This window comes from Heterocephalus glaber, unplaced genomic scaffold, assembly GCF_053883595.1.
Source record: "Heterocephalus glaber isolate CG9 unplaced genomic scaffold, H.glaber_assembly_v1.0 deba00001666, whole genome shotgun sequence".
Classification (NCBI taxonomy): domain Eukaryota; kingdom Metazoa; phylum Chordata; class Mammalia; order Rodentia; family Bathyergidae; genus Heterocephalus; species Heterocephalus glaber.
The window spans coordinates 3,613,562-3,637,589 of NW_028258406.1; the positions used below are offsets into that span (position 1 = coordinate 3,613,562).

General features: G+C 32.6%; 1 protein-coding gene across 7 annotated transcripts in view; it reads right to left on the reverse strand.

The window, feature by feature from the left end:
• The window catches only part of Tdrd3 (tudor domain containing 3), a 160,277-nt gene that overhangs the window by 83,297 nt on the left and 52,952 nt on the right, over positions 1-24,028 (reverse strand). For 5 of the 7 annotated variants that reach the window (XR_015445917.1, XR_015445916.1, XM_004844279.4 and 2 more), the window contains exons 2-4: positions 22,988-23,072; positions 18,198-18,266; positions 6,441-6,601 (exon numbers count right to left, since the gene is read on the reverse strand). Coding sequence is in view for 4 of the 7 variants with exons in the window: in XM_004844279.4 (XP_004844336.2) it covers positions 6,441-6,601; positions 18,198-18,266; positions 22,988-23,072 (315 nt within the window). In the remaining 3 variants the exon portion in view is untranslated. Of the gene's footprint in view, positions 1-6,440; positions 6,602-11,531; positions 11,551-18,197; positions 18,267-22,987; positions 23,073-24,028 lie in introns of those variants that run through there. The other 2 variants (XM_087197465.1, XM_087197466.1) reach the window with 2 other exon arrangements.

The window sequence follows — 24,028 nt, forward strand, 5'->3', positions numbered from 1 at the left end:
ATGGATGAGTGAATCTGCATCAGGAACATTAGTCATATAGTTGGTCTTCCAATCCTTCTCCCTTCCCCTTGACTTCACTGTTGTTTTAGCTCCCAGGACACCAAGGAATGGTTTGATTGGGATTTCTACTGATCGGGATTGCAGGGTCCATTATGCTGCCCTGGTTAGTTGCTGATTCATCTGTTGCTGGTTTTTTGGTTTGGAGAGGCGATGGTTCTTTTCTTAAAATTCCCTGGCTTAGAGACAGATTGGGTAGGGGGTCCAAATTCCTCAGATTTTCTCATGTTTCTCTCTAGCCACAGTTTGTTCTATGCTACCTCTACACTCCCACTTCTTGGGCAGGGCACCCGTTCCTCCCCTTTTAGTGATTTGTATCTTTTGTCCATGGGAAAAAGTCTTGAGGCTTATGTAAAAATCTCTTCTTTTTTACCTGGGGTCTATGGAAATCAAGTCCCAATCTTTTGCTTATATTAGAAATCTGGTTTCTCCAGCCATGTGATCTGGCTGATTTGAGCTGGCAGGCTCTGTTTATGTGTGCCTGAGCCATCAGGAATTTATATATCTGACACCTTCTTCACTCCATCCCAAACCCTAACCTTTGTCTTTGTCAACCCCAGAGCTTCTGTAAACTCCTCAAAGACAGATCTTGAACCTCTGTGGTTCCAGCTTGACCATGCTGATTAAATTTCCTTTCCTGCCCTTCATCACAGCGCATCTCCTTGATTGGCTATGAGATAGGTGGGCAAGTGTAGTCTGTAGGGACTTTTAGAGTTAACACTTTTGCCTGAAAACACTGGCAACAGATTTGGCAGGCCCCAACTGGGGAAGAGCATGCCCTTGAGCATTAGCCATTTAGTGAGCCAACCCTGGGTGAAGAAGAAAGATTGAAAGGTCCCCTGAAGCTGCCAAAATTACTTTCAGAGACATTTTCTTATTTTCAACTTTAGCCAACTGATGTTGGCTAAAGTTAGTAAAGACATGAGTCTGGAATTTAAAAGACCCTCAGATTTAGATCTTTGGTATGTCCCTTTCCAACAATGGTGCTTGTTCTCTCTTATTTCTTTGTCATTTGAGCTCTTGAGACACTGGGCTAATGCCACTTGGATTTGACAAAGAAACTGGCCCTGTCTTTTGAGTTTTTTTGGGGGGGTTCCAGACTTAGGCCATGTCTCAGTTTGGCACAGGTGCTTTGTCAAAAAACCAAAAGACTTACACTGTGAAAACACGGTGTGTGAAATATCTTATTAAAATTTGTGCCCCCTAGGGAAAATACTAGGTGACTGGTTTAAGTCATAGCTATAAAGCATCGATAAAAAGATGATTATTATTGTAATAACACATGGCCAATGCATCCAAAAATGCTCTCTAATTTAATGTAATTATTTTATATGTTCTATATGTTTTCTTGTCTGTTTGCCAATTAATCTGTGATGACTGTTGATTTAATGTAATTGCCTTATGTGTTCTTTTGTCTGATTTATGCTGACTGATAAGGGCTAAAAATCTGATGGCTGCAGGAACAGTCCCATTAAAACTTATCTACAGGAAAGACTCCCCCGCCTCTGAAAAAAAGAGACAAATACTCCCTCTGGTCATTTTGCTTAGCCCTAAGTGTCAGGGTGACTAAACCTGGAACACACAGCAGTCACAGAATACATTCCATTCCTGGGTTAGATGGATCTCTTAGCAGCTCATCCAGAAAATGCAAATAAGGGAGTAGTCACCCTGCTTTTTGAGCTAACCCAAACCCCTTGGTGTTCAGGGCTTTCTAAGACACATAAAAAGGGATATCCAGCCTACTGGTAACATTCTAGGATGGACTCACTATAAACAGCACATTCTGACCCAAAGCACTTCCCTAATATGGATCCTTGCAACGGCCAACAGACAAGCCTCTAACAAACTCAGCTCTAAGAACAATTCTGGGCAAAACAATTCAAAACTCAACAAGGTAAACTCCCCTAAAATTCCAAAAGTAACTATTCCAACTGCTTCATTTTTACATTTTTTCAGCTCATCTTTCTATTCCCTTTTTTTTTTCTTTCACTTGTGTACACAGGCTTTTTAATCTGACTTAATTTCTAAGCTCAAGGCTTGCACAAAACCTGCAAATTAAAACCTTAAAATCTGGTTATCATAAGAGTTTTATCTATTATCTTGATTGATGCACACACATTTGTGTCTTCCCAAGAATGTACACATTATATAATGTATCTACATGATACAATCCCCCCAAAGGTGTTAAATTGCCTTACAGGTAATGGGTAATTATGTAATTAATTCAAATGCCTTTTGCTCACATGATTTAGGTAATCCTTTAACAAAATGAGTTAATTTAAATTTAAAATACAGTAAAGATGTCTTTAAAATATTTCTGCCTAACCAATCAGGATAGTATTTATCTTTGTTAAAATTTAAGATACAATGTTGCTTTCTATATTCCAAGTATAGCCACTTTTAGGGTTTTCATTGGCAAGAAAATAACTTAAATGTTAATTAAGTCTGTCTAATATATTGGTTTTATAGATTAAATATAAATGGCATAAATGTTCATAACTGAACATCTGAGTCACCAGTTTTAAAGTTTGTAAAAGGACAATATATTTGGGTCTATTAATTATGTCATCATACCTTGCTGGTGTATTTTTTTAAAAAGGCTTAGGATTGGTTTTTCTTGGTTCTTCAATAAACATAAGGTTATTAAGAGTTTAAATAAATTTAAAATACAGACAATAAAAATCATACCTTATACAGGTAAAGACAAGTAAAACAAAAGGTATGATAACCTTTTCTAAACTCTGACCATGCTATATAAATATAGCATGTATCTGTCTTTTTTTTCCCCATCATACCTTGGCTATGTGATGCAAACATAGACTGCAATCTGTTACAAAATTAAATTTCAATACAGAAAAAGATGTCTGGCCAGAAACAATTCTACAAATTTACCATCTATATGAACTATAGTAATCCATAAAAAATGGTTTTTTAAAAACATCTAAAGATCAAACAAGTATATGAAATAACTTTAAAATGACTTTTATTACACTAACTTTAAAGTATTACCCACTAATTTTCAACTACACATCAATATTTAACTATTTACAAACTAACTTTAAAAATACTTTTCTCTAATATGCTAGTACTGGATTTAGGGTAAACATTACACCATCACTCTTTTTTTTAAAAAAACCAGAGATAAAGATACTTACATTTCTATCAACCTTTTGATAAAGGAAACAAGTGAAGAAATCCATTTCATCATATAAGTTTATTCTAAAGTAAAAGATAGATAGATATATATATATATATATATATCCATCCCATCTCTTCCCATATACACAAAGAGACAAAGCGCTCAAAAATAGTATAATACCCCTAAAGTATTAGGCCCTAAAACACTTAGGATGAATTACAAAATTACTCTGAAATGGCTTCATGTTATTCTTATTTTAAAAGCACCCAAAATTTACCATGTATCAATATAAGCAATATCAAATCAGTAAGTATTAATATCACTGGTCTTTTTTGAAGAAAAATGGTTAATAAAATAATTATTAACAAGAAGAAACAGAATATGCCAGTTTTTAAAGTTTCAAAGAGCTCATACAGGGTAAGACAGACTATATTCTAAAAAATTATTCTGTACATCTTATGTGCATGCAATTTTATATACCAACAACATTTCAATAAAGCCATTAAAATTACCCAAAGCATCCCAAGCTTAAATGTTCTTAGTCAGAACTCACAGCTTACCAAACAAATGATTAAAAAAAAGCACCATGTCTAACCTAACCCTTAAGTACAGAATTCTGTTACTCTAATAAATTTAGAACAATGTATCTCAGACTTCAAGAGCAGTAACAACTGAATAGTTACACCAAGAATTTTTCCTCAATTTCAAGCAATTAGCAAATTTAAATTTTCAAAACTCTATAGTCATCATTTAGCAAAAAATAAAACCATAAGCACCAAGAAACCCAGGTTGCTGTATTCTTCACCTCTAAGGACATTACAAACTGCATCATTTAACCTATGATCTATGTTTTCTTCAATACCACTTTTAGCCAATAATTTCTTACAGGTTAGTAAAATTGAAAAATGCAGTGTGAATGTATGAACATACAAAATTAGCAATACAGAAAACTGGGCAAGAGTTTTAAAAATAGGGTGCAAATCACAGGGGCACTTAAAATGTGGTAACATAACTTTAAAACCAATCTGTAATCTTTAAATTAATCTATAAGCAGATAACTAATTTCTATGTAAAATGAGTATACCATGCCCTAATTCTCCCGAATAGTCAAATTATTTGACAATGGCCCTATAATTTTATTAGGACAACTAACAGAGTCCTGTCATGTTAAATTATAGTTCTATTCCAACAAGGAAAGAAGGAGGTAAAATTTTAATAGGGTTTTACTAAATTGCTTTCAGGACCATAATTAACTCTTAGACAGCATATTGTGGTTTAATTGCTATATTTATTGGCATCCCAAGGCAACTTTATTTTTTCTCATTGAAATTAAAAATAAAAACAAAAACCAATGATAGTGGGGCAGCAGGTAGGAGAAAAAACACAAAGAAGTGTTCCAGAGAAATACAATGCCTGTTTGAAGCAACACATTCCATACCAACATCTGATTTATCCCATGTAGGGGGTTCACCACTAAACAAATTCATCTTCAAAAGTTTTTTAAATTGTTCACATGTACAAACAATTCTGTAAGCTACCATTTTTATGGCACCAAAAAAAAGATATGCTGCTTCAGTGATGAGTGAGTGAATGAGCATATGAAAATTTGTTTTCAATTGTCAAACCACAATAAATTCAGCAAAAGACGACAGTAGACACTACTGGGCAGAACTTCCATTGCAGACTAAAATTTGTGTTTTCATTTACTTCAGAGAAATATATAGCTAATATATCAGAAAATAAGCTACTATGTGGCAAGTCTTAGTTCCAAACCATCTGTGAACTCCCTTGTAGGGGGCCTGACTGAATTTGTCAAAGGAAGAAAGGCTATTTTTACACAAAGGTATCAATCCTTCAACTCTTCAAAAGAAGACAACATAATACACTGTCACTAAGACCTTATCTATACATAGTAATAAACATTGAGACAAACTCCTTCCAAGGAGGAAGCCTCCCTTATCAGAGAAAGACACTGGTTGAAAGAAAACAAAAGGGAAACTGAGGATGGAATGTAAAGCCTCAACCTACCACTTTTCTTCCCATATACCACTGTTCCAAATTACTTGTGCTTCACTAAATGGAACTTTTCACTCCCTTATGGGCAGGACACTATGTCTCTGTACATTTTATTCCCCTTCTCAACTCTCTCAAAACACCTGCTCATATTTTACATCCAACTCCTGACTCTCCCAGGTAAAACTAATTTTCTGTGCTCCAGAAAAATAACTGTACACCTATGCATCTACCTTGCTAGCTTAAGAGTTACTAGGAAACAAAATCTAACTTTATCTACCTTTGAATCTCCAGTACTGCATAAGGGAGTTGGATTATAGTGAATGCTAAATATTTGATAAATGCTTACTCAAGAGAAAAACAGGGTCCAAGAAGGAGTTTACATAAAGTGAAAAAACTCAAAGGACCCAGAGTAACAAACATGACAAGAAGAAATGACTCAGAAGAGAAAAAATGTGGAGGATAGGGTTTGCAAATGTCCAATTAGGAGTTTTCACCTCACAAAACAGAGCTCAGATTGGCCTAAAGGGGATACTGAGGATAAAAGAGACAGTTTCCCTTTCTCCTCTTTCCTTTGTTCCCTTCTAACAGGCATGACTCTAAATGCTTTTCATAAAAATAGTCAAAAGTAGGGTGAAGATGTAACTTACTTGTGAGCACTTGCCTAGCATGCACAAGGGCCTGGGTTCAAGCCCCAGTACTAAAAAAGAAATAGAGCAACACAACAAAAAAATAGCTACAAGGACTTGGAAAGTTGTTCCTCAGGCAGTTCTTCCTCATCTTATGAAGTGAGGAAAACACAAACCTCCTTGGCTTCAATCATTTCCTAAGAAAACTGGTTAGACTACAAGACACTGCTAGAACACAAAATAAATCATGTCACAGACATACTTATACACACAAGATTAGCTACAGTGCTATCTGAAAGAAGCCATAATGTATTTAAAGAAATTGTGAACAATGAATAAACTAAATTTTCTTTTTAAAAAAGCCAAAAGATTTAATTTTCATACAAGATATTAAATTGGTTTGGCAATTAACATAACTAATTTCATTCTTATCTATTTTCTATATAGGTGAAGCTGAAATGCAAAGATCTGTAATTTCTTTTGAAAAATTGTAACATTCATTTGAGCTCATTCCTTCTTTCCAAAGCTCTTAAAATAAAATCTATTTTGAATAGCACCTTCAAATAATCTTGTAAAAATATGTAAAATTATGTCCCAATCACCTTATTTTTGACATATAACTAAATTCTACTGCTGTACAACTTATATGACCATCCGTCATCTGCAAGCGCAGCATCCTTGGTGCAGCCTGAGATTCTTCGTTATCCTTTGGTGCAGCAACATTTCGAATTTTTTGAATTTGCAAAACACATGGACCTTCAAGCTGTCAAAACACAAAAAAGTAAAAATCACTTCCTAGTCATGGCTGTGTTTTCATTTAGAGTATTTCTCTTTTTCTTAATGACTATGCATTATATTTATAAAAATAATTTCAATTAAGGTTAAAACAGAAATATTATATAATTAGAGATATATAAATACATAGATCTATCAAGTGGCTTTTGTTTATTTTGGGTATTTACAGATAAATTTCAAAGGGGTTCTCTGAAGAACAATTTAAAATAAATTCTGAATTCATTTTTAGATAGTAATAAGAAAACTCTTGGAAAACAAAGTTATATTCTGGAATGAAAGGTGTATTAATGCATGCTTTTAGTCCAATATGCTCTAAATGGTTCATATCCATCCTGCTCCCACCCTCATGTACATTAAGGGACATTATGGAGATAAAGAACTTGGCAATTTCTTAAAGGGCATCAACTTTATGCCAACTATTCCAAAAAATGATTTCTGTTCAGACAACAAATTGAAAGTGCACCCTCTTCTGGTGTAAAAGAAAAATACAATACCCCAAAATTAAACTATATAAAGTTCAAGAAATGTTACATTTGACTTATTTCCATCTTTCCTTTTTAAACTGACATTAAATCTAACGCTTATTAGATGTGTTGTCAGCAGGGAGAAGAAATGTTTTCACTGGCCAAATTTCAATCAAAGACAAAAATAAATCATTGAAATACCTAGCTCTAAAGTTAAAAGTTTTATATAATAAAATGCTTATGGCAAAGTTGGGAAATTACAGTAAAATCTGCTTACATGTCTGAGAAATAAATTTAACAAAAAAAAGTCCACATAAAAAATATACTTACATAGTATACTTTAAAGGGAAAGGCTACTTTTTAAATAAACTCTTAAAATATTTCTGTGCGTATTAAATTAATTTATATTTTCAGCAAAGAGAATATAAAAAGCTTGGCAAACATTAACAATTTCCTGAGCAAGCATATCCTCAAACTGAAAAATCTCTATATTTACCAGTATTTCATCTGCAAAAATAATTCTGTTATAAATTTAGATCTAGAGAGAATATATTTTTTAAAAAAGAACCTAAAATTTTATCTTCCAATTAAGAAAAAAATTCCAAGCTAAAATGAGTCCAAAACCTTTAACAGGAACAGATAAACTTCTAATTCAGGATGAACTTTTTCTTTGACTTTTGTTATTGTCATTAAAATAAAGACATTTAAACTAAACTATAGGCAGGGTGTGGTAACGATATTGTAATGTTCATCACTCTAGTATTCCCAATATTTTTAGCATAGGTACTGAAAAATGTTTTGCCTATACTATCTAACAGTCCCATCAGGGGCATGTAGCTACTTAAATTTGCATTTAAATTAATTAAAATTAAATGAAATTAAAAATTCAATTGTTCACCTGTATTAATTATATTTCAAGTTTTCTGCATCCGGAGAACACAGATAGGGACAATTTATATCACTGTGAAATGTCCACTACTTGTGATCTAATCTTACATGTTCCAAAGTTGAGAGTAATGTTTCTATGTACTAAATTTTCACTGTAAAGTGGGAGAGAACCGTTTGCTTCTACTTAATTCTTAGAAAGAAATTAAACTTTTCTAACTTATTTATTTGCTGCCTTAGAGGGCAACAAGGCCACTCTTACTCCATACACAAAACATACAGATCACAAGGCACTGTCATACAATGGATGCTGACATGGCACCTTCACTGGTTAAACAAACCACTTTGCTTTTAAAAAGTGTTTTAACAAACTATCTCTTATTTGTGAACAGTTAAATGTGTTATATGGGTTACATTACCTAATTTTAGCCACTAATGTTCACAAAGTAGAAAAGTTTCAGTACTTTAAAAGATTCTACTAAAAAAATATTGAAGATACGCTAACAATGCAATAAACAAGGTAGGAATAGGATCATTTGCTAATCTACAACTGGCAGACCATGAGCATAAAAAGTTGAAGAATAAGGATCAAAAAGTCCTGATATTTCCCAGCAAGCAGTTAGTTTCTTTGTTTAATCCAATTCCTGGCCTCTCCATTCCTTTTACTAAATTCAGTAGTGGCACCTCCAAAAGATAGGTCTACCTGGAACCTGAAAATGTGACCTCATTTCAGAAAAGGGTCTTTCAGATATAATTAAAGATCTAGAGATCCCAGAATATCCTGGATTAGGGTGGGTCCTAAATTTAATGATAAATACTCTTAGAAGAGAAGGGGGACACAAACAAAGGGATAAATACCACATGAAATGGTGACAAAAATTGAAGTTACATATCTACAAGCTAAAAATGGACACTGAGTGCACTATAGCGACCAAACTCTAGGGGAGAAGCACAGAGCAGATTCTTCTCAGGGTCTCCTGAAGGAACTAACTCTGCTGACACCTGGATTTTAGACATCAAGCCCATAAAAATGTGAGAAAATAGATTTCCCTTGTTTGAAGCTACTCTATTTGTAATAATTTATTATAACTAAGATATCCAGTACGGGATGACTTGTCTAGAAAAAATAAACTATATATACTGGTCTCAACCTCTTCCTTCTTCCAACTGGAATCTAGCCAGGAACCCTGGGGAAGGAGGCACTAACTCAACCACCTCCTTTGATTAGCAAATGCCACAAACGAGTGGACAAGTCTGTCTGTTTTCCAGTTCAGTGAATGGGTCCCACTTAGCCATGTCTTCCAAATAAATTTCTATCAGTAATAAAGTTGGTACTCTGGCCCACTACTGCCACTCTTAAACTTCCTAACTGGTTCAAGCAGAGGAGAAAAGGAGGTAGTATTTATTAGATAGTCCCAGTCCCAAGAAACTCCCAAACTGTACATAATCTGATAGTCACTTCTCAATCTGAATTATCAAGTCTTAATGTTAGTGGTTCCACAATTCAGAAATATTCTATAAGTAAACTCATCAGATACAATAACATTTTCATTATTCTATTTCTAATATACAGTTTATTATGCACAGTAGGCAAAAAACATAAGGAGTATTAGATCTAAATATAATATAAATAGGGCCAGGGATTTAGCTCAGTGGTGCCAACGCCTGCCTTGCAAGCACAAGGTCCTGAGTTCGATCCCCAGTACCAAAAAAAAAAAATATATATATATATATATATATATATATATGAATAAAACATGATGACTCTAAAATTCTAAGTCCTGAACTAAAATCATCTAAAAGCAGTCATAAAAATAGATGGTAAAATACTATTTGGCTATAAAGAAGGATAAATCTGAGACATTTGTAGGAAAATGGAAGTGCCTACAAAATATAATGTTGAGTGAAATATATCAGACACACATGCTTGAATATCATATGGCATCTCTCATCTGAGTAAGTAAGGCAAAGTATAAACTAAGAAAAAAATAAAAGAAGGATAGAGTGAGACAAGGGGATGTATCTTTTCCAGATAGGAAGGGGTCCAGGGGAAAACGGATGAGAGGTCAGGGGAGGGGATAGGGAAATAGGTAGAGTGAAGATATGCCAGGTACAAAGTCCTAATAACCTCAATGAATGTGGACATTACATGTCATAAACCTGAACTAAGATCAACAATATCAATATGAATGGAGAGGGGGAAGGAACTAGCGAGGAGGAAGGGTGGCAGAGGAAAGAGGATTAAAAAAAGAAACAAGCTGTATTATGTTTATGTACCAACTCCAAGATGATTGTAAAATGCATGTACTACAAACATGTACTAATAAAATAAAATTTTAAAAAACAGATGGAAACTTAAAAATCCTTGTTGAATCACTGTTAAAGGTAACTCCAAAGCACAAAAATACCAATTTTAAGTGAAAATAACAAAAATTAAGCTTGCCAAGATTAATCTTGACAAAATTTCTTTAATGTCTGATTTTCTTTTCATATGAAGGAATAGGAAAAACTAAATGAAAATACTGTAAACAATTTAATACATAAGAATAATTAATCACTGTATCTCTAGGTAAATATCTCTAATAAGCAATATCATGTATCTTCTAGAAATTTCTAGGAGAAATTCTTGTTTTATTTTGCTTTTTTTAGAGAACGGTCTCCCTATGCAATTTAGGCTGGCCTTAAACTCACTATGTAGCCCATGCTGACCTCAAACTCACAACAATCCTCCCGCCTCGGCCTCTGGAGTGCTAGGATGATAGGCATGTGCCCCCACATCCAGGTTCTGAAACCATTTTATCCCCTTACACAAATGAATGCCTCTGTCATATGAACTACATACCAGCCATACAAACTGATAAATATATTTAGTTTTACTAGTTTATTAATCTATTGATCACATTAAATAACATTACTGCATATCAATCAGACTCCCCAAAGTTTGGATGACACAGAACTAACTAGTTCTCCACAATCTGATCACACCTAAACAGTTAAGACAGAATTTTTTACAGACTGTAGAAACCATTTAGGTTTATACATTCTATGACACTTAAGACTGATAATATCTGCCAAACATTTGTTTACAATCTTATCAATCCACTTGAGAAATAAATTTCTCTATACCTAACAACATAAGCATCACATTCTCCATTAACCCTAAAAATAAGCTATATACCTAAAAGAAATATATGAATATGATTCAGTTCCAATCAATGCTCCATTGTTATTGCAAAGTGGATTAAAATTAAGAGAAAATAAAAGTTTCATCCTCCACAGTTTTTTGAACTTTTACTTAAAATCATTATTCATTTATTCTTTATCTTAGCAGCATTTCCAAAAGTTATTTCCAATGGCTTCACTGGGGACTTCATAGGGCTCACTGTTCATTCACGTCAAGAGAGATTTTTGATGACTGTTCACTTCTTTACAGCCCAGGCAACTAGGCAATGTTTCAAGACAGCTGCCTCGGATGAAGAAATACTAATTCAGGTTATTGGTGCTTTGAAAACTAATCTTTAATAGCATTTATGATACTCACTTTCTTACCTATTCTTTTGCTTTCAAAATAACTCGGTATCATATGAACACAATCTGACGTTGATAAACACAGGAATGGGGCTGACAGAGAGAAGGAAAATAAAAGTATGATTTGTCACAGCCTGCACCATCCTAAGTATAGTATCAGATGAAAGAAAACTAAAATGATAAGGAACTCTATGATGTTAAAAATTTTAGAAATATTTTCTCTGTCATCCAGGCAGGTATGCAGGATAAATTCCCCAATATGGAAGAAATTTTCCTCCAGAGAAAATCAATTCTTGCTTCTGGAAGCAACTGAGAGTCTCAACTGTGAGCTAATGACAAAGTTAACCCTAACCAGGACCTTAACTCATCACAAGTCAGTAGCACCCCAAACTAGCCCAAGGCAGGAGCAAGCACAACTCCCTTCTAGAAAAAAGCACTTCTGATTCTGATGTCCAGGATTCCTACACAGAAAGATCAAGAAACATTAAATTACAAGAAAATAGCATGGGACTTATGAGAAAACAAGTCACAAAGATTTAAAGACACAAACACACACACACACAGATTAGTAAATAAAATTTTAGGTCCTTAAGGTCTTGAGAATTTGGAATTATTGAACATAAACTGTAAGCCTAATCTGGAGAACTTACACAGAACTCTGAATCTAGTAACTAAGGAACAAATATTCCCCTTAAGCAAACGTGACGTTTAAAAATATATACCAAATCATAAAGTAAGCCTTTAAATATTTCAAAATACATCTGTCATTCAGTCAAAAATCTCTGACCACAATATAACTGAATTAGAAACCTATTAACAAAAAGAAAAAAGTTCCAATATTCTGTAATTAAAATAGCAAAGGAATCGTAAAATGAACTGAAATTTAGAACTGATAATGAATATATGTATAAGACTTTTAAAGTATACAGTTAAAATAGTGCTATGAGGAAAATTATTAGCCTTAAGATATTTATATTAAGGAGGAAAACTAATAAACTGAACTAAAAGGCTGAAAAAAAAATGTGTTCAAATTAGGTTTAACAAATAAACTAAATTGACTATGATTTCAAGGAAGTTACTGTTCCCACATTTCTGCAGTAAAAAGAAGGGTGGCAACCATTTTTACTTTCATTGTTCTTCTGAAGACTGTACAGATAATAATGCAAATGATTTAACATGTCATCTACCACTGAACAGGTTCTCAACAAATGAGAGAAGTTTGTGATGATAATGATGATGATGATGATTTTATTGGATCCAAGATTCTCCTAGATAAGTTAGAAACTTGTACCAAACATGATCAAAAAAAAAGAAAGTCAGAAGGGATCCTTCCCAAAGGATAGATTTAGGTAGTCCCTAATCCTGATATCAAATTTTCCACATGATATTCACATACAGCAAGAGAGTTTAAATGGAAAAATATAATAATAAGAGAAAAATTGTCTGAATCATAAATATGGTGCTATATTTACTAGATTTAAAAGTTTGTATCCTTTAGGAATTTCAAAACACTTAATAAATGCCTGATAATTCAAGTGGACAACATAATCTTGAACAGGTTTTCCCAAACAAGATTCCTAGAAAGTTAAAAGTATCCACTTATACAGCAAAATAACAGTAGAGATGTTTGCTCTTATACAATAACATGGAGTAATTTACAGCAAATTAAATACAAAGGAAACACTGACTCCCTGTCAAAAGGAACACTTCTTCCACTGTGTCATTTGTCAGTTTCCCATCTCTATCCTTTACCTTTCTGCTCTCTGACAGGAAAAGACAAACCTAAAAATAATGCAAATATTTTCTTTTTCAATTATCAGAAGAATATCTGTATAATATATAATGCTTTATGTAGTTTTTTATATTCTACAGCAGTCATACTAATTAGTACAAATAAGTACTTGTACATATAGTATAAAACCATTTTCAGCAATTCATTTTCAATTTCTAGGAGAGACATTGATAAACTATAATATTTAAAGGCTAAATTGACATATAAGAAACAAAACAATTTAAGCAGTTGAAACTTTATTCAATTATTTTCTTTTTAAAAAGATCCGTTTTCTAGACTGCAAGGGTGAGAAGGCATGCATTCCCTTTTAATTTTAAGGCAGCACAGCCATCTTGTGGTTAATATTGGAATTGCTGAGGCTCTGAGTCACTTGTAAAATTTGGTCTTCATCAATTTCACATTTAAAAAGGTATATACAACCTATCAGTCCTAAAGTTGTTTTTTTTTAATTTTTATTTTTACTGGTATGTGTCTGCAGTACATAATAATTATACTCATCATGGGGAGTTGCTACACATACATAACACATCTTAATTCTTTTTATGCCCTCTTCCACAATCTTTTAGAAAACAATAAACACAAAATGAAAGCCGTTCCTGTTCAGACTCCACAGCAATGCACAAGGGTCCTCAAGTAGTTGGACTGATAACAAAACATTTTTATGTTAACCTGCAATTCATAATTAATGTTTACATGCTGGCTTAAAATGCTATAAAATAAAATAAAACAACAGAGATGAGTGTGAAAAATATTACTCATACTTCCTTCACATCATGAATGGAAAGAAAAAGAACCTGAGGAAAACAACTATATTAATTATTGTTAATTATTTGCACTTTTGCTATTCTACCTTCTACCAAAATAATCAGTGATAATAAAAATTATTAAGACTTCAGTTTCAGAACCCAAATGACAATGTCTTTCAGAAGGCTTCACATCTGTCTTAGAACAAGAGTGGTAAATTCAATGTATTCAGGATTGCCAATCTTCTAACTATAGTCCTACAAGCTTTCTTACTTGATCACAAATCCATCAGCTCTCCATTCTCTTTCTAATCTCAAATTCCCAAACGCTGAAAACTATGTTATCTAAGTCTTATTAATTACAACAGTAACACAGAATATGTGAGCATTTACTTTTGGCCTTGCAGGAGAGGATGTTTGAAGACTTCTCCCTACACTCTTTAACACTGACCTGCCCGACATGTAGAAGCTTCCACTCTGTTCTGTGCCTCAGGCCTAAAGAACAAGTTTCCCAGGGGGTCAGAAGACACATGGGGAGGCCCTTTTCTCTTCCTCCTCTTTTGGTGGGGGAAGCACTTTCAAAAGGACTATACAAGGCTGGTAGAGGCTGCGCCTACTAAGATGACAGCCTCTTCTCCCCTCCTGCTTCAGAAGTATTTGCTCCTTAAGTCCTGGGGCAAATACTAAGTCTCATTCTTTCTTTTGGGTTTTTCTCCTCTCACTAGAAATGGTAGTATCAGACAGGCTTGGAATTTAATAGGATCGGTCAGAGCAGAGGTTTGAGCTGACACTGACTCTGTTACAGAGATCAGTCTAGCACAAATAGTAGAGTTCTGTGTTAGAATCTGAGGTCAACAACCAGACAATAATGACACATCCATTTATCCACAATAATGATGCATCTATTTGCCTTACTTCATTCACTGAATTTCTTTGGATCTCTCTCAATAACCAGAAACTCAACTGAGTTAATGAAGATTCATGCATTTTTAGATTTCTGGAACAAAAATATCCTAAATTGTTCAGAATCTTCAAGACTTTCTATATGAACTGCACTAGATTTCGTGCATGTATATCATCTCATTTAATGTCATAAGGAATCATGTTTGAATAAGAAAATTAAAATCTAGAAAGACTTAGTAACTTGCCAAAAGTCACATAAATTAATAAACAGGAGAATTTCAATACTGACCAATGACTGTATCTGTATCTTTCCAGTTTGTTACTGATCCCTAAAACTTTCTCTCCATACTCAATCTCATTCATGCCTTCTCTGATTCTTAGAACACCTAGTCTATCAAATATTTTAAGGTTTCTGTCTAAATTAGTTTTTAGAAAGTTAGTATGCTATATTGGAAAACAACTAGGTAATTCATTCTCTCTCCCTTTCCACCTTCTCTCCCCTCCCCCTCTAAACACACACACACACACACACATCCGCATGTTTCATCCTTTCTTTTCTTTTTTTTTTTTTTTGTGGTACCGGGATCGAACTCAGGACCTTGTGCTTATGAGGCTGGCACAGCTCCCCTGAGCTAAATCCCTGGCCCTCATCCTTTCTTAATGGAAAAAGAAAACTAGAAAATATTACTTCATACTAAAATCTGGCATGGCCAAGAAATAAGCAGATTACTATTCAAATATTCCACTAAATGCGCTATGGTTTATGCACAAATTAAAATAAAGTTATTTTACACTAGAACTATAACATGTAATTTAGTGACTTGCTGATTCTGGAATCATGTCTATATAACAGTTCATTTAAACACAACTGTTTAAATGCTGACTAATAAAACATCCCAATAAAGGAACAAATAAAGTAGATTTTACTGAAATTATTCTTATTTTACAAAGAAGGCAAAATAATTAAATGCACATAGAAAATCTATTTCTTTAACATGTACTTCAGCATGAAAATAGTTTTGTTTGGGGGTTTTTTTTGTGTGTGTGTTTTTTTGGGGGGGGGCAGTACTAGAGCTATGTCCCTAGCCCCTCAGGGTCACACAAAGTTGCCCAGGAACTTGCTATCCTCTTGCCTCAGCCACCCAACTGCTGGATTACAGGCATGCACCTATTTTTTTATATATTAAGTTTTAACCAACAGCAAGCAAAATGAGTAATAGTATCTATGTCAGCTTTTTAAACTTTTACTAAAATATTTTTCAAAATACCTACATTAACACTGTGAGAGAGAATTACATTTGGTGTCAGAGCAGGTAATAAAAGGAAAAATATAACTAAAGAAGAGCAGACAGAGATAACAATTCCTGTTTCATGTGAAAAGGGCTTATTTTTATATCTATGTATATCTATTTTATATCTATTTATTTATAAAGTCACATTAGCATTAAAAATGTTTTAAAGGACAAAATTTGGTACAGAACAATCAGAAAACTTGTTGTTGTATTTTTAATTATAGCTAGTTACACTTGAAGGAAATCTTTAAAAAATTACAGCACAAAACATTTAGAAGCAAAAATGCTTTGAGAAAGTGAAGGATACAGAGAAGTATTACCACCACTATGAGCTCATGGCAGAGATGGATTCTTACATTCTCTAAGGACACAGAGAAAACACAAAACTAATCCAGAAAGCTCCAAAATTTTCTCAGGTAAACTAGGGTAAGGATGTACAGCTACTATTTTGATGTTACTTGCTTTTCCTGCACTCATCAGGCCTATCCAAGAGAGCTGGCCAATCCAAAGGTCTATAATCCATTGCTTTTTCTAGGTATGCTTCCTAGACCAGTAAAACTCACTCAGAATGCAAATTCCTAGGCTTCATCAAGGGAAGGGATGATTTGGGGCCTGGTGGTCTCTCACCCAGGTGTCTAAGCAATTCCAGCGTACAATGAGGTCTAAGCACTACTATAACAAAAAACAGAAATTAGAGAGGACTCTCAAAAGTGTAACAAAGATGACAGAATCAAGATAGATGACTTCTGTAAAAAGAAAAGTGAGGCAAAGAATTATTCAAAGGACTATCACCAGATGTTCTCTGTTTCCCCAGAGGAAATGTGAAAAAGACATTATAAACTTTAAATTGCAGTATAAGAAATTTAGGTTAAAATATAAAGTTTACTCACAAAGAATGTTGTTAAAACATTAAAATGAATTTCTGAAGGAAGCAGTAGAACCCTATTCCCTGAGTATCTGCCTCAAAATAACAGAACAGATGATCAATGCCCTTTTGGTGCTTACTACTGCCATCTATTAAAACATGGATTAATATTTAGAAAATATGAAAAAGTGATTACATTTAGAGGCCTTTTTAACTATACAAAACTTAAAATATCTAAGGTAGGCCGGGGATTTAGCTCAGTGGTTCCGCTGCCTGCCTAGCAAACGCGAGGTCCCGAGTTCAATTCCCAGTACCTAAAAATAAATAAATAAATAAAAATAAAATATCTAAGGTAAAACAATTATTTTAAATGAGTGTGAAAATAGAATATTCAAACAACATACAAATTAAAATTATCTGTGTAAGTTACAGATAATAATGTTCCTTAATAATTCAAAAAAAGTGACCAACAGCATATATTAAAAAACCTTAAAAGCATATATTAAAAGCATATATTAAAATCTTAGCTTACACAATTTACATGTACTTTCAAATGCAAAAGAAAAATTCAACATAAAAGAATAAGAAAAGAATGGCTGGTTGATATATTAAACATGTATCCTTGTACTTATTTTAAAAAGAAATCACTAAAAAAATTCCTAACATGAATACATATATGGATAGCACATGATGGCACAGTTTTGCCATATTGCTCCTAATACTATCTTCTAACATTATACTTTTATATTAATAAGTCCATTAAATAAAATGGACAAGTTTATTAAGGTAACTAAAATAAAAAAGAAAAGGTCCTTGTCTTGACCTCTGATAACATGTTAAGTCTCACGTGTAAATAAGTATGCTATGTTTATAATTCCTGATACAAGTTTTTTTATGTCTAAAAGTCACCAAAATTTAACTTTTAATAACATTTTATGTGGAAAGAAAATCACCATAATGATGATTTAGTGACAGGTTCACCTCCAAAATATTTTTCTATTCAGTTTATTAAAATAAGAAATTCTAGTAATTTAGTAAATATTCATATTTATTGTAGTTAGCAAAATTTTAAAAGTTAACAATTTTCTTTACCTTTTCTACCTTTCCACCACTGCTGATGTCACTGGGAAGGAATTTCTTGCCAATTGTTCTCAAATCTGTCTAAAATAAAAATATTATTATTAAAAAAGAATTACAGAAAAAAGTAAATTTAAATTTAATCTCATAAACAAAAAGTGAAATTCCTTAAAGTCTGTGATTTTTGAGATGCATACATGTAACTGATCTTTTCAAAATACCATAAGCTCCTTTGTAAGTTGTTTAAGACATGTCAGTAAAATGAACAGTGACATACTGAGCCTCATATTTCTTTAGGTAATTTTTTAACTTACTGTTCTCTATTAAAATCTTGAACTTGATTTTATGTAAACTGTGGTGTTACTAAAAAATTAATGCTATAACCCAAAATCAAATGACAGCTTTTGAATACACAAACATAGTGCATTTTTAACTGAATCTCATATGACCTAGATATGCACAGACATGAAAACACATTGCTCTATAGGATATGAGATCTATACCATAACAAAGCAACATATAAATATACCAGAGAACAGTACCACTGGAATAGCAAAGAAGCAAGACTTTGTATAGTAAAATTATTCCACTTGCTTACAAAAAACAGAAACAAAGGCTGGTGAACAAATGACTAACTACATGAAAATGCAGAAGTATGAACAACTCAGCAAACCAAAGAAAAACATAAGGACTAACATTTAAAAAGTTGTAACATTTTTGACATAAAAGGAAAGCATTACACAGTCTACATTTAAAAAAACAAACAGAATTTTTCAAAATTAAGTCCTTTTGAAAAAGTGAAAACCTAAAGGAATGGCAAGAAATTCATTCAAAGCAAAACTATCAGTACGCATGAGAAAGGTCCAATTATTTAAACTAAGAAATTATCTTGGCTAGGCATGTTGACACATGCCTATAATCCCAGTACTTGGGAAGCTGAGCTAGAAGGACTGCCGAGTTCAAGGCCAGTAGGCTGCATAGTGAGTTCAAGGCCAGTGTGAACTACATAGCATGACCCTGTCTCAAAACATCAAAAAAAAAAAAAAAATTATCTTCATGCTTGAGATGATAGTGAGATTAGAAAAAGTTACGGTTTTGTTATTCCTTAAAATAGGGTAAATAGCAGCTCTTCATTCCCTTAAAGACAAAATAAAAGGGGGTATTTACTCACATAAAATATGTTTTTGCTGTACTTATGGAAAAAACACTAAATGATTAAAAATACTATGATATGAAATGAATATAGGATAGTTTTCTTTGAACACCCACAACCATATACTCCTATTTGAAATATCCACCTGTAGTCAACTTAAGAAACAGGCAGTTAAGTTCTATTAACTCCCACATAACTTATCTTTTACTATTATACTTCATAATTTCTCAATGTAATGCAAGGATCATTCCTAAACTAAAACTTATCAAATGGAACTGCCAAGCAAGCTAAACCCCAAATACAAACACTTATGGAACAATGCTTAGGTTTATGGTTTTTTTACAGATTCAATCCAATAACATGGTGAAAAGAATTATTAACATTGTATGTCTTCCCATTTTAAAAATACCAAGTAATACAGAGATAAAACATATTTTTACATTAGCCTCCCCTCTAGCAAGGTTCTTTTGAAGAGCAAGTGTTAATAAATGTTAGCATTTGACACAATAACTTGCACAAAATAAGCAGTCAATGAATGTCAGTCACCTAGCTTATTTTAGTGAAAAAGTGGACATTTTGTTATCATCTAAACATTCATAATGTCAATGAAACAATTCATAAAAATAGGCACTAGTTTAAAGTGATTCAAAATCTGAAATATTTAAATATGAGTAAGAAACAATATATATTTTTTGTGATACACCATAGTTCCTCACTTCTGGTTTTTATCAATAATTATAAAATTTTATTTAAGCTAAAATGAAGAATCAAGGTAAAGTTAATGAGCACTAAACAAAAAGCCTTAGTCAAACTTTGATTCATCAACTATAATTAATCATATGGCCATGGACGTTTTCACAAATTTTCTAAACCCAATTAATTTACTCCTCTCTAAAATGGAATACCACCAACCCTACTTTACAAAGTTGTTGTCAGGCTAAAATGACAAAACATTTCAAGTTTACATAATTTTTAACATGCTATACCTACATACCATGTAATGTTATCTCATTGTACTTTTTTTTTTTGGTTTTTTTTGAGACAGGGTCTCACTATGTAGTTTAGGCCAAACTACACTATGTAGCTTACTATGAACTCACTATATAGCCCAGGCTGGCCTGAAACTCACAGCAATCCTCCCAAATGCTGGGATTACAGTTGCGCTCCCCTACACCAGGCTCTCAGTGTGCTTTTTAAAGCAAGATAAAAATGGCACTCCAAATCCAACATCCTAAATTCAAAGTCACTTTATAAGTACCACAAAAGCAATTTTATTGTCAGGCTTGCTAGGACAATCGTTATGTTCCAATACTTTTATAATGAACACAGAAAAAAATGCAGACATACTAATCTATGAAAAAGTGTTTTTAAACATAGAAACAGAAAATAAAAGAGCCAGGGATTTGGCTCAGTGGTTCCACTGCCTGCCTCGCAAGCACAGGGTCCTAAGTTCAATCCCCAGTAACAAAAAAAAAAAAATTCTTTTGGTAATTTTCAAACCATCTACCTACAGAAGCATAATACATACATACACACATTGCTGACTATTCAAGTAAGTAAGTTTAGGATAATGCCTATTTGGCAAATCATCTTATATAGAATTTCTACAGAATTACTCTGCTTTCACATTTTTACTAATAATGTTTAGTAATTTAAGACTGTGCTATTACTTAATTTTTTCTAAATAATTCATATTTGAACCAAAACCAAATATAAAACTTCAACATCAGTTAATATTCTTATTCCCTAAATTACAAGTAAAAAATTAAGAAACTCCTTTTCAACATAAAAATCGGAGCATAAAAGAGTCATACAGCAGGTTTAAGGTAGCTTTGTTTACAAAGGCCCACTGACAAGGCCTGGAAACTTTGTACTTGAACCATTCCCTAACTGAAAATGTGATTCACTGCCAGGACTACTCTTGATATAAACACTTGTTTATGGTGAGCACTTGTTTTGGGGGAAAGGTAGAAAGTGTGTGTTTTAAAGGGGTTGAGGGGTTATGATCTGGAATTCTGGTACATGCTAAACAGGGTTTCTTTGTGAGCAGCACAAAAAAGCTTTGGGCACTAGTCACGGTACAAGTGTTATTCAACTGTTCATTTCTCCATAAAGGAACAAGTTCAGTGCATCCCAAAGAAGAGGAAGAAAAGATAAGAAAACTTGTGCATAGATTATCCTCCCAGTATAAAATAAGATAAATAAATGTGTGCGTGTATACAATAAGAATCAATAACAATCTTTTTCAACTAGTGGTTAGTATCTCTATCTTTCAAAAGTTGAAAAATCAATTCAACAGGATACTATAAAGGCTTGAATTTTATTAAAAGGCTATAAACTTGAAAAGCAAATTTGTCTGGTATAGGATTCATCCTGATTAAAAAAGTTTGTTCTCTTTATATTATACAGCATGATACTTTTGGATTAGAGTACAGAACCATATATTTCAGAGGAAATGATAAAGATAAATTAATGCATTCAGATAATTATCATCACACAAATATTTAATTTTATTTTAAGTTCACACCAACTATAGACAGTTCACTGCTTTTTCCAAGTAAATAAGAAAAACAGCAGCAGTTGTCATAAAATCTCTTATCATCTTTAGAAAGCTCTCCTGAAGTAAAGAAATAAATTTATTTACATTTTTAAAAGCAGAATTCACTAATTTGAGGGTACAAATCTAAGTTAAAGTATCTCAGGACTACTGAAATATCATTACAGTAATAACATACATAATTACTGTTTACTATAAAAAATTTGTCTTTTATTAAAAATTTCAGTTCAGAAACAAAAAAAATTTTATCTTAATCTTAGTGAATAAAATTCAAAGCTGTAAAGTGACCTAGAGTTCAGAACATAAATTTTATGTTTAAATATAAGTGTAATTCTATAAATATAAATTTAATAATTTATACATTTAAATTATAAAAGAAAGTGTTACACAGTTATATATCTGATATTTTAATATTCTTAGTATCCACTATTTCTGCTTTCTTTTATATCAATGCTATTGGGATATGATTTGTCAGACAACAGTTCTTTTATGAATTTCATTGATCATGTATCACAATGTATAAATTTGATTCTTAATAAATGTTTTTACTAAAAAAACTACCAGAAGGGAAATGCAGAATTGAAAGAATGTTTACTTATATTTTTATTTCAACATCTGAAAGCTATATCCTAAGTTTCCATGCAAATTAAATAATAGTTTGTTTTAATAAATGGTTTTAATATTAATGTTACTATAAATGTTATAAAATTCTGTAAGTAAATATTGGGTGAAAAAAGAGTACTGACTATTTTTTCTTTTTCACTGGATTCTTTACAATAGATGTTAATAACCGGCTAATATGAAATTACCAAGTTCAACAAACATCACTATAACTTAAAATGGATCAAAAGTTGGGCTTGGTAGTGCACGCCTGTATTCCCAGCACTTGGGAGGCTGGGCAGAAGGATCGTCATGCATTGGAGGTCAGCCTGAACTACATAGCAAGACCGTCTCAAAAAAACTGAAAAAAAAAAAATCAAAAAAAGGTTTTATCTATCTGTAATATTTATCCTAAAATCCAGTTTATCTTATAAAATGTTTTTCATTAATGATTTTCAGATTTAAAATGTTTGTAAGTTAACAAATATAACCTACATTGAGAGCAATAAGGATGATGTCATTTATATTGACTTTGTCAGGAGAACTTGTGCAAGCTTCAATGCCTTCGTCCGAAAGATACCTGTTAAAATAAAATAAACACCTTAATATTTCAATCAAATTTAACCAAGACTATGACTATATGCATTTTTTTCTCTTATAAAATGTTTCTACTACATATACTATGGAAAGACTGCTGGATAAAGACTCCCAGTTTGTTTACTATTTCTAACAGAACACAAAGGACAACTTATATTTTTCTTTGTACCCTTAAAAGAATATTCTGTCAATAAAATTATCTATAACCTTCCTGAGAAAAGCTATTTAAATATCAACATCATACTTATGGAACATATGAACTAGTCTTTGCTCTTATAAATATATAATAATCTGATCTAGTAAATATTTGGTAATATGATGAACTCTTAAGAGAGACTGAGATGTGTGGCAAAAATAGAACTAAAATCAACAAAGCTTTAAGCTTAGGCCTGTAGATACTCCCTCTGGCTACTTTCACACATTTTCTTCTCAAGTCCTTTTTTTCACCAACATGTTTTCAAGAATTATTCAATAAATATTACTGATTTCAAGTGACACAAATATAGGTAATGTTTCACCATACATCTTTACTTGTCCTCTTTTCTGTTAAAATGTCTTATTTTCCCTTCGTTCTTTTAGCTAGTCCAAACCAATCCTGCACCTGTCAGAGACAATTATTAATTCAAAGTATATAGAGATTACTGAATCTAAAGGGAGAAAAATCATCTTTACCCATTCACCAAAAACATCAACATTCTGAAAATTTTTTATTAATTTTATAATTCAAGTTAAATATACCAAGTCCACCTACAAAAATATCCATTAACATCTGATTTTTTTTTAACAGCACCAAACGGTTTAACCAAAGGGCTATAGCCACCATCACCATTATAGATCTTCTCCCACTGCTAAAACATCTACGACTGTTAGTCTAAAAAAGCTATCTCAAGCTCATTCTTGATAGTCAGCATTTCCACTACCAAAAATGAATTAATTCTA